At 21.7% G+C, this 14598-nt stretch overlaps 4 protein-coding genes across 4 annotated transcripts; 2 read left to right on the top strand and 2 right to left on the bottom strand.

Moving 5' to 3' along the window:
* Positions 1–353: 353 nt before the first annotated feature.
* Positions 354–1553, top strand: PBANKA_1101200 (Plasmodium exported protein, unknown function; the record flags this gene model as incomplete). Its single annotated transcript, XM_034565534.1, has 2 exons — positions 354–419; positions 534–1553. The coding sequence occupies 2 exons, from the start codon at positions 354–356 to the stop codon at positions 1551–1553; spliced, it is 1086 nt and encodes a 361-aa protein (XP_034422221.1).
* Positions 1554–3413: 1860 nt separating this feature from the next.
* PBANKA_1101100 (Plasmodium exported protein, unknown function) lies at positions 3414–4789 on the top strand (the record flags this gene model as incomplete). The annotated part of the gene is made up of 2 exons (XM_034565533.1): positions 3414–3467; positions 3593–4789. 2 exons carry the CDS (start codon positions 3414–3416, stop codon positions 4787–4789), a joined length of 1251 nt encoding a protein of 416 aa, XP_034422220.1.
* A 3021-nt stretch (positions 4790–7810) lies between these two features.
* PBANKA_1101000 (fam-a protein) lies at positions 7811–9402 on the bottom strand (the record flags this gene model as incomplete). The annotated part of the gene is made up of 6 exons (XM_034565532.1): positions 7811–7915; positions 8109–8342; positions 8438–8547; positions 8717–8786; positions 8881–9133; positions 9302–9402. The coding sequence occupies 6 exons, from the start codon at positions 9400–9402 to the stop codon at positions 7811–7813; spliced, it is 873 nt and encodes a 290-aa protein (XP_034422219.1).
* Positions 9403–11248: 1846 nt separating this feature from the next.
* PBANKA_1100900 (fam-a protein) lies at positions 11249–13759 on the bottom strand (the record flags this gene model as incomplete). The annotated part of the gene is made up of 6 exons (XM_034565531.1): positions 11249–11353; positions 11507–11749; positions 11849–11958; positions 12117–12186; positions 12278–12533; positions 12714–13759. The coding sequence occupies 6 exons, from the start codon at positions 13757–13759 to the stop codon at positions 11249–11251; spliced, it is 1830 nt and encodes a 609-aa protein (XP_034422218.1).
* Between the last annotated feature and the right edge of the window lie 839 nt (positions 13760–14598).

Here is a 14598-nt window from a genome sequence, read left to right as displayed (position 1 = left end):
TTTATTTATACATTTGATCAAATTGTTAATTATATATATAATAGTATATTGTGATTAGTATATATGAATATATCATTAATGTTGTCCTAAAAATAAATATAAAGTTATTTTTCATAATGTGAAAATATTATATAATAAAAAAGTTTAAAAAAGTATATTATTAATTTTTGAAAATTGCTAATAGATATGTTTTACGTGATTTTTGTTTAGCAATTGAATTTAAAAATAATAAAATATAGCTTGTATGTTATAAAATGCGATGTTTGATGCTTGTAATATGGTGGTTTTATGAATAATATTAATAATATATAATGTTTGGGCTAATACTATAGGTAATGTTATAGTAGTATACTATGAATTGTATCCAAAAAATTTTATATACGTTAAACTTTGTAGGTTTATTATTGTTATTGAATAATGTAAGATTTTTAAAAAAGTTATAAAAAAATATTATTTTTAATATGTATATCAATATTATTAAAATTGTGTAATCTACAGAATGTATAATATTCATATATATATTTTTTTTTTAGTACATATTTCAAAATAGTCTTTTAAATGGTGAAAAGAGGGGACTAAAAGCTATAAGGTCATTGGGAGAATTTAGCACACGCTTATCAAGAAAAAATGAAGAACTTTCAAGTGGTACATTAACAATAGATGATGAAAACAATGAAAGTGAAGATTATAATGAATTAAAAAATGTGCTCATCGAAATTGCGTCACGAGCGGATGAATTATTAAAAGAAGGAAATGAAAATGTTAAATCACGATTAAACGATGTATTAAATGAAGAAATCTTAAAAATAATAACGGAATCAGAAAATTTTATGAAAGAAGAAAAAAAGAAGATTGAAATCAAAAAAGAAAAAATATTGAATGGAGAAACACATAGAACAAGAATGCTGATGAGCAAATTAGCTAAAAAAAGAATAATAATATGGGAAGATTATGATGAACTAGTGGTAATTGAAGATTTATATCAGATAATAAATGATATGCAAATTGACAATGCAGCAAAGGTACGTGTTAAACAGCTTGCAAGAGACTTTATAAATAGTAAAAGTCCATTTGACCATGTTAAAATATATAAAGAAATTAAGAAATATACAAAAAGTGAAATATCTAGAAATAAAAAGCCTCTAAATATTAATGAAATAATTGGATACTTAAAAACAACTAAACTTGGAAAAATATTGTCAAACCCTTTTGTAATATTAGAATTAGCAAAACATATATCTTTAGATACTTTTCTGCATTTTTGTTTACATGCAGTCGAGAATGTATCTAAATTTATACTACCATCAGTAACTATGTTTTTTATTTTATTGTATTATATAGTTGCGAATAAACATTTCTTAAAATCATTGATAATGAAAACTAATAAAAATCAGCAAAATGATACTAGAGAAAATATAATTGAAACTGAAGAAAATAAAACATATGCTATGAATGTAAAAGGAGAAAGTGAGACGAAAAAAAAAGATATTATGGATAAAAAAAAAAAGATGTATATAATAAAGGTAACAATATATTTGTCAAAGGAAATATAATAATTTATATATAAAAGTTTTGTCAAAATACCAATATTTGTCTAATATATATGAATAACAAAATAAAGAATTAATAAGTAATCGATGCTATTCAGTGAAATATTCATAATATTATTATAATCTTCTGTTTTTTTAATAATATGATATGTAAATGTATCATATTTTTAGTATTTGTAACACTTTTCCTTGGATAATATGTTTTTTGTGTTATTCGTACCACGTTATACAAATATATATATATTACATTTGTTAGTATTATAATTATTTTTACAAAAACAATTTATTAGTATTTTTGTATGTTTATATAATAATATTTGTTGTTATGCTTGTCATTTTTTAAATTTGTATTTTGTGATTTAATATTATTATAAATTTTTATGTGACATATTCTATTTGAATCTAGAAATATTATTAATAAATTAATTGTCCATCATTATTAATTATTTTTATTTGAATATGCTTTTTTATGAAATTATATTTAATAGCATGTTGCATATTCGCATATAGTATTTTTATCAATACTTCAATAGAGAAATCACTAATTTTATACACATATACGCTCTTAAATATTCTTAAGATAAATGCGCACAACATATGTGAATAAACCTAATACGTAGAAGCATGCTATTATATTTATATAGAATTCGAGTGACAACATATACATTATAAAAATAAAATTGATAATTGAATATATATTATTCATTTAAAGGCGATGCTATGAAGTTAGCTAAAATATTATTTAAATTTTTCATTGGTAATTAAAAGGCTTAAACGGGAAAACACAGAAATATATGAAACCATTATATTTTTAGTAAATTATTAAAAATGAAAATTTAAAAATGTTCGTTTTTATATTTTCGACATTAGTAATTTATATTATAAATGCTTCTAATAAGAAAAACGAATAATATATTTAAATTACGTATTTTTTTTTTAATAAAGAACTTGTTTACAACAAAAGAACAAAATAATATAACAAGTTAAATTTTATATTAAAATGAATAATATTGGCGATATGATTGTTAAGTCCTTTTTTCCTATTTATTATGATAAGCTTTTTAGTATGGTTTAAAAATATGTTTATTTATGTTAAATTTTATTATATTTTAAGCATATATAATTTGTTAAATTAATTTTCTCTTTAATATTTAAAATATTGAAATTTGATTACTATTATAAATTTCATATTAATATTCAATAAATAAAATTATGCATGTAGATTATTATATATGTTTAAAATTAGCTAACCATAAAAAAATATATATATTACAAAATTGCTGTATCTTATTATAGGTTGTCATTTTAATTATATATAATTTATAGCATATTTCGAAAATAAAAATATATAACAAAATTTATAATATAACTTTTTATAGATAAAATAAAAATTTATTTTTTTGTTCTCGAATTATTAAAATTTTTTTATTTTTTTATTTGATTTTTTATAAATAGATTCTAATATAATTATAAACGAGATGAATTTGTTTTGGTAAAAAAAATAAACAAAAACATTTTTGTATATTATAGGATATAAAAAAAATCTACATTTCTATTTATACACGAATCTCTGTTGATGATATTATTTTTTTGTAATTCTATACCTCAGTTTCTCTGTTTGTAGCATTATATGTAATTACGTAGCCATATATACAGTATACTTATTGTGTTTGTTATTAAAAAGGATACATAAGCTATTTAGATAAAAAATATATATACGAGAATTTTTTCTATGTTTGATAATTTATGCATTGGAAAATATAAGAAAATCGAATTTACCGATTTCATTATATAATAATATGATGCATATATTAAAATAATTTGTGAAAAATACAAAATTGTTTGTCCATGATTCATGCATAGATGCTTTTATTTGGAATATATAATTTCGGTTTATTACTATTGCAATGGAATGAGGTGGGGCATTAAAAAAACGAATGAGCTTCATTATAGATCATATATACTTATTTTAAATTTCATACATTATAAAATATTGACACTTATTAGCATATGTATTATATATACCTTTTTTATCATTATAGAATATAGTACTTCATAACCATATAAACAATGAAGCATTGACGTTTGTATCTTTCAGATTGCTAGCGCAATCGAATGTAGAACCATATGATGAAACGAATTTGGAAAATCCATTTGTATTAGATGCAGAAGAAAATGATAATAAATTAGGAAGCCATATAACTAGTATCGGACCTGAGGTAAATGTAAATTCACGAGTATATAAATCAATAGGCAATAAAGATGCTCATAATAAATTAAAAAATGATAACATATCAAAAAAAAAAAATAATGATGAATTAAATTACGAAATAAAAAAAGGTGAATTAATAAAAGAAGACCCATTAAATGATAAAAATGAAGATGGTAAAATATTAGATAAAGAAGAAAAAAATCGCCAAATTGTGAACAATTTAAAATCAGATTATTTAAATTCAAATGAACAACTTCAAAAAAAATATATAGAAGAAATAAAACTATTTGACGAGGAGACAGAAGACATACCAAAAGCATTAAATGATTTATTGGATGATAAAATAGAAAATCTAAAGTTATTAATGAAAGAAATGTTAACCAGAGAACTTCAACTGATAAAGGAACGATTGCATATGTGTTTAAAAACAGATATCAAAAAATGTGGATTAATAAAAAGTAAGTTATTAGAAAATCAAATTGAGAAAGCTAATATATTAAGGGATAAATTGTTAGAAGATAAATATATATGTACAAAAATGAAAATTGAAGATATTAATAGCATGAAATCATTGGAAAATAGTATAAACAATATGGGTATTAGAGATAGAACGAAATTAAAGATAAAAAAACATATTAAAAATTATATGGACAGTGATGATTCATTTGAGCAAGTTAATATTTATAATAAAATTAAGAAATATATTACAAATGATATAAATCCAGGCATCTTTCGAAAAATAATGCATACTCTAAAAATACAAGAAGGGGTCGACTCTATAGGCAAAAGCAAATTATATCATAGAATAACACATAATCCTTTGTTATTATATATAAGACGATATGTAATATTCGATTTAATAGTATTTATAGGTACTAGTCAACTCATGGAATCGGCAATTGTAGCAATACCTATAACAGTTGTATTACTTATTATATTATTTTTTGTGGTCAAATTTAAGAGTAATATAACAGAACTTTTCCAAAAAAAAAAAGAGAAAAAAAAGGAGAAAAAGAAAAAAAGATAAGCAATAAGCGTTGTAAATTCAATTTATGAATTGAAATAATATATACAATATTTGTATAATATGTTATTAATGTATATAATAATTTTTTTTAACTTTATAAGTCAATATTTGGTGCTTTAATATTTAGATTATTGTATACTACAATAATTCGAGTTTATAGTTGATTATGAGTTTCTTTTTTATTAATTTTTAATAATTTGAAGATATTTATTTGTCTACCATTTTTGATAAATGTTATTATAATAGAAATAAAAATAATTTAAATACATATAATTAACAAAATATATGTATGTCCATATTTTTTAACTTCTAGATGCTGTCTAAATATGTAATCCATAACGGTGGTAAACATTAAATTAAAAGACCAAAAAGAAAAAATATCTCATAAAATATAATACCTATATTTGATATGCCCTTATAATTTAAATGAATTAATGCATAGTATTGAAAATTTATGAGAATATTGTGACTAAAGTAAATTGCATTTATAAGGCATATTTATTTATGTTTTTAGTTGTTACAATTGTCCATGTTTATATTTTATTGCTTAAAGTTAAAATTGGGTTAATATATATAATAGCTATTAATATGTTACTTATAAATGTCTATTTGCTTAATAAATATTATTCATTATATATGTGATCATATTCAATATATATTAATAGCCAAAATGCATTATAGTATATGAAAAAGAAAATATGCACATACCTATTATAAATACTATTATTTTTTTAATTATTCAAATATGCCTATTAAAATTTTAATTCATATTAATAGAAATAGTTTTATGTGGTTTTATTTATTTGCCACAATGGTATAATATTATATTGATAATGCTTATTTTATAAGATTCGTAATTTATACATATAAACTATAAAATATATTTATTTTAAAATAGTTAAAATGGAAATATATAAGTATATTAATAAAGTTTCAACATAATATGTTCTTAGTAAATTTAATAATAATTAAAATAAATGATTATATAAAAATAACATATTACTCTAATATATAGATGCAACCGAATAAAATATTGCATGAATGACTAAATTATTAAATATTATTTTACTTGGAGATATATAGTTATATATTAATTTAAATTTTATAGAAAATGCGTGCTTCAATCAGTTATTTTGAAATTTATATGTTTTTGTTATTATATATAACAAATTCATGAATTTATATTTTAAATGTATTATCGTTTTAGGTTTTAGAATTTATGCATTTAATTTTAAAAAATATATAAATTATAAACTACTAATTCAGATAACTTTTGTTTAATATTATGAATAAATAAATTATTTGGTTAATTAAAAAATAAGTTTTATCTAACATTTTAACATAAACTTGGCCCGTGATATTTTCACATTTTATATAAAGATGATGTTATTCAAAGTGGCCATTTTATTTATAATTTTCATTTTCATTTCTATAATTATAAAAATAAAATCGGTTGATAATATAAGAAAGTAATTTTATAGGTATAGTGTTTATACAACTATTTATATTGAACAAATCAATAATAAAGAAGGGATTTAGTATAAAAGTGACACCCATATTTGCTGTCAAATATTGCTACATAAAATTGTTTTCTGTAATTATTAAGTGAAAATTACATAAAATAAATATGATATTTTTTAAATGGTCCTATGATGATTTGTTTATATTTATTGAATAATAAATTAATGGTATAATAAAGTATTAATAATTGTTTCAATGTTATACACTTTTGTATGAAATTAATTTTATATAAATAAATTTGGAATTATAAAAAATTGGATCATTGAAAAAACTATTGTAGACTAATATATTAACTGTCTTATTATTATTTCATACTAATTTTTAATTAAATTTAATAATAATATGTATAACCGCAAATTTTCGTATATAGAGAACTCAAATAATTGTATGTCTATTTTGGTATTTTATATGACTTATATATAAAATAATGTTATGGTTCTTTATCTTGAAATTAATAACAAAATATAATTATAATTGGTTTCAATATGATATATATTTTTTTTAATAAAATCTGATTTTCTTAAAATTTTAGGATGTTATATTATCTATAAATTCCATTAATTCTTATTTAATAACATTTTATTTAATGCATATTTTATTTTTTTTAAATGGTTCCTTACTAAAAAAAATTTGGTAAATTGAAATATTGTTTTCTGGTAAATGTGGCGAGTTTAAAGTATATGAATTAAAAACAAAAGTTATAAAAAATGTTTTCATAATAATTCATGTATTGACATCGATAAAATTACGATTGGTAATTTATTGTTATTTAATAGTTCCAAAGAGGTTTGACCCCATGAAAATTATAATAACACGACTATTGACTACATTAAGATAATTATAAGGAACGTTTATATATAAAAATATATTTAGTGAACATTAATATTAAATATTTATCTAAATTCTATGATACATTTAACTTTTATGTAATATATACATTGGTGTTATGACGAAAATAATGATGCTACAAATATTTATAAAATTACAAATAATTTGGTGGTAAATGTACAAAACATACTGGGAATACTAATAATACAAATGTAGTTATTGTTATTTTTTTTTAATTTATTGTTTTAATAACGATATTGAGTATGTATAAGGTATTCCAATATTTTGAAATAATTAATTTTTAACAAAATTTTTGAGTTTTATAAGCATATTAAAAATAATATAAATAGTAAAAGAAAAATATAAATTTATTGATTTTTATAATAAAACAAAAAATATCAGTATTAATATGAAATGGCGGTGATAGAGACAAAGCTCGATAAATTGTAATGTTATATTTGTGACACTCACAAAATAAAATACATGTTTAGGTATCCTTATATTAAAAAGAAATGAAAAAATTTTATGCATATAAAATTTATTCAAACGAAAAAATACACTTTTATAATAATAATTTAAAAAAAAAGCATTGTTAATGATAATAAATTAATTTAATTTATATAAATATTTGTATATTATTTACTCAAAAAAACTATTGATTGAATTCTCCAGTTATTTCTGAGAAAATATATATCTTAAGTTGATAAAACTTTCCAATTTTTTTGCTATAGATTTTTTAATACGGGTGTTTGGGCTAGGGATAGCATTCATATTCATCTACGAAAAAAAAAATTGATAGACATGTAAATAAATATTGAAAAGGTCTGTGGGTAAATATCATATATTATAAATATGTGCATTTATACATAGAAGATATATTTTGATAATTCTAAAATGAAGATAAGGGAATAGCAAAATAATATAAGCAATAGGACAAATTTGTTAAGCTATTAAATTTGAATATTCTTACAGAGCTGATGTGAGTAATTTCAATATAATTGAGTTTTTTTCTAATGAGACATCCGGATAAATTAACAAACATTTTTTTTAATTTCCCCTTTCTAATATCTTCTTCCGAATCGATGTCAGTTTTGAATGAATTTGCACTTTCTAAGATATCATTTTTATAAATTTTTTGATCGGCGATGTTATGATCATTTATATTTGCTGAAGCCAAAGCAATAACAGTTGTATCGTTTGATATCTACAAAATTAATAAAGAATATATATGTATAAATTGTAGTATAATTTCGTGAGAAATATAATTTCAGAGGCATGAAGAAAAAACAGTTTCCTTACTTTGTATTTTTTGGATAAAGCATAATAATATCCTTGGAATGATAAATCACTATTTTTGTAGCGTTGTTGAACCATTACTAAATTTGGAGTGTATTCACGTACAATTTTTTCTAAAAAAAATATATTTTGCATATATATCATTAAAATATTATGGAATTTAATAAAATGGAGATAAAAAATAATAGCATAGAATGTCAACAACAAAAAACATGAAATATTCCATAAATTGTGATAGTTGTATATTAAATTGATTAATTAATTAACTATATTATTATATACCTTTAACAGTACTTATCCCAATTTTTTGGTTACATTCATAATTAAACAAAATGTTTATTATACTATCATACTAAAGAGAAAAATATATATGTATATATATAATAGTTATTTTTTCATTTTAAATTAATTTTATAATTTAAAAAATAATGTTCGTTAATTCATACACTATCTGGATTGGGCAGTTTATGATTAAATTTATGAATGTCTGCATTTCCATGCTTCTTAAAATATTCAGATGAACCATCATCGTGTTTATGAAGTAAACTGTAATCTTCTGTACTTGTGGCATGGTACTGTAAAAGCATTATAGCTTCGTTCATAATTTCTGTTGCTTTTTTAGTTTCTTCGGGATCTGTACACAGTAGGGAAGTGACCTGCTTGGATTTTTCATCCGAATAATTACTAGCCGGTGTGGAGCTATTTTTTAATTTGAAAAAAAAAGAAATGTATTTATAAAATGATACTTTTATTATCACATTGTTATTTAGATGGATGCTTGTACGAGGATATATATAATATTATCATAATGGCGCATGCATGTGTGTGGTTATATTCGATGGATATATTTTTTCCACATTTTCTTACGGAACATTGTTTGGGCCATACTCACTTGCAAAGGCTTTATTGTTCATATGCCCGAGCAAGCTTAAAAAGGTAAAAATAATATTAATATATCTTTTATTCATTTTCGAATTTGATAAATAAATTATTAAAAAATATATTCACACTTTTTTTTAAATTAAAAATTAAAAAATCGAAATATAAATTTTATCCGAAAATGTTAAAAATAAATATTCATTTAAAAAAATAAGGATTATTATTTACTTTCATAATTAATCATTGTATATTTTATCATCTTTGTAAATTCAATTTTTTATATTTAAATAGTTTTATTACAAACAACATCAAAAGCGAAGCTTTTATAAATAATGAATATCCCAAAATGTTATGGCTTTTAGTCTCTCTAATATTATAATATATATAATAAATAATATTAATTATAATATTTTTGAAATGGTATATACACTTTTTAATGAAATATATTTCTTTTATTTTATTATTTTTAAATGGTTTCAGTGTGATATGTTTGATACTTTCAGGAATTTTTTTTCTGATGAATTAAAAATTTCTGGAGAGTGTAATTTTAAAAGTATATATTTTTTTAATACTATCCTAATGATAAATGACAATACTAATACCGATAAAATAATGGCTGGGTGTTATGTTTATTTAATAAAATTATTCAGGGTGATTAACTTTTGAAACGACGCAAAATATACTATTAATGTTGTTGTGTATATTATGATATTGTTAAGTTATATATTAAGTCTAAAGCCCGATAGCAATTTAAAAAACTTAAACGATTTTTATAATAAACATATAAAAAATGATACAGAGCTTATTACTATAAATAAAGTTACACATTATAAAAATTATAAGAATTTTATAAATAAAAAAAATATGTGATGAATATTTATATTAAATATATTTCTAAATTTTATAATATATTTAAAAAATTACGTAGCATTTGTTCTAATGACACAAAGAAAATTAACGATATCATGACATATTTAGAAAAAGCTAAAAAATATGTTGATACATATATACTATTTTTAATGACGTTGATAATAATATCGACGGTAGTTCATATAGACAAGTACTTTCTATTTTATCAAATGATTGTAATAAAATTAGAAAGTATAATATTTTCCTTAGTATAATATGGGGAAATCGTCCGAAATGTTCAATAGAAAAAATTACCCTGAGCCCAGATGCATAAACTTTGAAGCATCTAAAGCAATTAATACATATAATGAAATTGTAACATAAATATTTGAAAAGATATCATTAAGTTTTTACAATTACCATCAAGTGTATAGATAGTAGATGAATTAATTTCAATTTAATTTGTATTTGTTATAGTACCACCTTTTTAAAAATTGCTTATAAGGTAAAAGCATGTCAATTAGAAAATATAATATTTAATAATAATTTTTGTCACGGCATATAATGAATATAAAAAATTATAATTTTATTTTTTAACATATCATATTATTATTCATTATTTGAATTACGGAAATTCTTTCAAAAAAAAAGAAATTAAATCATTAATAGATGATTCTAAGGATGCTATCGATAAAGTTAATATAATCCTATATGGGAAATAATTATTTTTTAACACGATATGTTTGGTTTATAAGAATACTTTAAATAATGATGATAATACAAATTTATAGATTTTTAACAAAGAAAACGGTGAAAAATAATTCGATTAAAGAAAACTCATATGTAATACCTTCGTAAATTATGGTAATTACATACGAAGTGTTATCAAAAACAAATACACGTATATGTACACTTATATAAAAAAGTAATAAATAAATTATATACAAAAGACAAATTAAAAAAAAAGGAAAAAAGAACCTTTATGATGACAATTCAAAATAGACATATGTATGAAAATCAATTAATTTTATTAATATATGCATAGCAATATTCAAGTCTTAAAAAACTACAATGTGGAACACATGTTTATTTTCTATCAAAGAATTCTTTTAAGCTGCTAAGCATTAATAATTTTTCTGATTTCTCCATTTTTGTAATGAAGCTTGGGGCATAGGAAACATCATAAGCCATCTACAAAAAAAAACAACAAAAAATAAATATATAAAAAAATGTTGCAATTTTTTGAGAGATGGGTGCCAAATATTATAAATATGTACACTTATAAAGGAAATATATATTTTTGATAAATGTTGAAATAAATTATTATGTTATTAAAATACATACAGTGTTTATAGAGTAGACATATGTAACATCAATGCGCCTTTCTTCTTTTTTAATGATATATCCATATAAGTTAATATAAAATTTTTTTAATTTCCCATCTTTAATATCTTCTTCAGAATTGACGTTAGTTTTGAATTCGTTTGCACTTTTTAAGATAGTGTTTGTATAAGTGTTTCGAGATGCGCTATTATAGTCATTTATATTTGCTGAAGAGAAAACAATTATAGTTGTATCGCTTGATACCTACAAAATAAAAATATATATATTTTTATATATTATGGTGCAACGATTTAATGAAAAATGTAACTTCCAGAGGTAAAGAATAAAAAGCATCGTTCTTACTTCAACTTTTGTGGCTAAAACATATGAATATTTTTTGAATGGTCCAACAATACTATTGCGACGTTGTTGCATCATTACTAAATTTGGATTGTATACTCGAACGATTTTCTCTAAAAAAAATTATAATTTTTCATCGTGTAAATTCAAATATTATGAAAATTATAAAATGATAAATAAAAAATAGGAGTATAAAACATTGACGATAAACAAGAAATAGCATGTAGTGATAAAGATATGCTAATTTATTAGTTATCTATTTTTTATATACCTTTTATATGGTATTCATCAAAAGATTTGATACCATTGGGACTCCATACCTTATTTATTATCTCATTATACTAACAACAAAAAATATATATGCATATATATAATAATAATTTAATAAAAATTAATTTTATAACTTAAACGATTTTGTCCGTTAATTCGTACATTATTGGATTTTTTGATTTCAAAGGAAAATATTGCAATCTCTGTATCTTCTTCGTGTTTTTTACAATATAAATCTATGTCAAATTGTTTATTAACATGATCACAAACGTCGACATTTTTTGCAATTTTTTGTAAAGCAGTTACAGCTTCATTCATAAGTTCTGTTGCTTTTTGAGTTTCTTCAGGATCAGTGCACGTTAGTGAGTCATTTTGTTCACAATTTTCATTCAAACTACTATTGGCCAAAGTGAAATTGCTTTTAATTTGTAAAATAAAAGAAACGAAACATATTTATAAATAGTGTTTGACGTTCGAATCGGCATACAAATGCTTATTTGGACGAATATATATATAATATTTTCATATATGTCACCGAAACATGTATAGTTATATTCACTGTGGCCATATATTATATGCATATAGGTATATTTCTTACGTAGTTTTGGGTGGGGACGAAATGGATGAGGTAGATTTTGATGAGGTCGAAAGGGATGAATTAAAATTTGGTAGAGAAAAACCAGATGATAAAAGTTTGAGTACAGTAGCATTTCGCATAGCCAATCTTCGTAAACCATCATTAGCTGGAATAGGTTTACGTATAACATCATTAATTGAAACATGTTTACGTATAAAATCATCAAATGAAACAGGTTTACGTATAACTTCATTAGTTGGAATTACTTTGCATATGACACCCTTAGCTGGAGTAGGTTTACGTATAAAACCACTAGTTGAAGGAAGTTTATACACATCATCATCAATTGGAACAGGTTTACGCTTAATATCATTGACTGAAACAGGTTCATGCTTGACATTATTGACTAAAACAGATTTACGTTTAGCATCATTGGATGAAACAGATTCATGCTTAACATTATTAGTTGAAACAGGTTTACGCTTAGCATCATTGGCTAAAACAGGTTCATGCTTGGCATTATTGGCTAACACAGGTTTACGCTTAGCATCATTGGATGAAACAGGTTTACGTATAACTTCATTAGTTGGAATTACTTTGCATATGACACCCTTAGCTGGAGTAGGTTTACGTATAAAACCACTAGTTGAAGGAAGTTTATACACATCATCATCAATTGGAACAGGTTTACGCTTAATATCATTGACTGAAACAAGTTCATGCTTGACATTATTGACTAAAACAGATTTACGTTTAGCATCATTGGATGAAACAGATTCATGCTTAACATTATTAGTTGAAACAGGTTTACGCTTAGCATCATTGGCTAAAACAGGTTCATGCTTGGCATTATTGGCTAACACAGGTTTACGCTTAGCATCATTGGATGAAACAGGTTTACGTTTAGAATCAGTGGCTAAAACAGGTTTACGCTTAGTATCATTGGATGAAACAGATTCATGCTTAACATTATTAGTTGAAACAAGTTCGCTTGCAAAAGATTTATTATTCACATACACAAGTAATATTACAACAAAAAGAATTATGTCAATATATATTTTAACCATTTTCTGGCTTAATTAATAAAATATTAAAAAATATGTTGCATTTTTATTAAAAATCAAAAAGTTGCATAATTAAAATCGAAGCAAATAATTTTCTAATAAAGTATAAAAACCTAATATTTATTTTTAAAAATTAGAATTATTATTTAAACGACACATTCGTATAATTTATCGGGTTTTAAAATATATACATTTTTATTTAAATAAATATATTATAAAGCAACGTGAATAGCTGAAGCTTTCATAAATAATGAATATCAAATGTTATTATTCATAATTTCATTAATATTATAATATATAAAAATAAATGGTTTTAATTATATTATATATATAATGTTTTTAATATGATGCATTATGAATATACAAGTTTTATATTTTTATTGTTCATCAAACCAAAACTAAAATATTTAAAATAATATTTCATGCATGGGATTATATATATACAAATATAAAAAAAAAATGTAAAATAAATCATGGAACACCTTACCCAAAATATATCTTTATTTTTTAATTATAATTTTCTTGATGCCGAGGTTTGAACTCTTTAAATTTTAGGGGGAATTGTTCTATATTGTGTATATACCTTCTGTAACATAAGTTATTACCTTGTTCTATGCGATATATTTTAGGGGGTTATTATTCTTGGTTTCGTTTTGATTAAATTTTTTAAATTTCATAATATTGATTGGAATATACAAGTTTGTAAAATATATTATAAAGAAATTCAAAACTCAATAAATAGTATATAGGTTGTTAATAAAAAATTAGTATGTGCATATAAAAGAAATAATATGAAATAAATTAATGATTTAGGGTCGAGGTTTAGCGAAACATTAATTTAC

The sequence above is a fragment of the Plasmodium berghei genome, assembly GCF_900002375.2.
Source record: "Plasmodium berghei ANKA genome assembly, chromosome: 11".
NCBI lineage: Eukaryota > Apicomplexa > Aconoidasida > Haemosporida > Plasmodiidae > Plasmodium > Plasmodium berghei.
The sequence above is the reverse complement of the archived record's forward strand: the minus strand, read 5'-3'. Positions and strand labels throughout refer to the sequence as shown.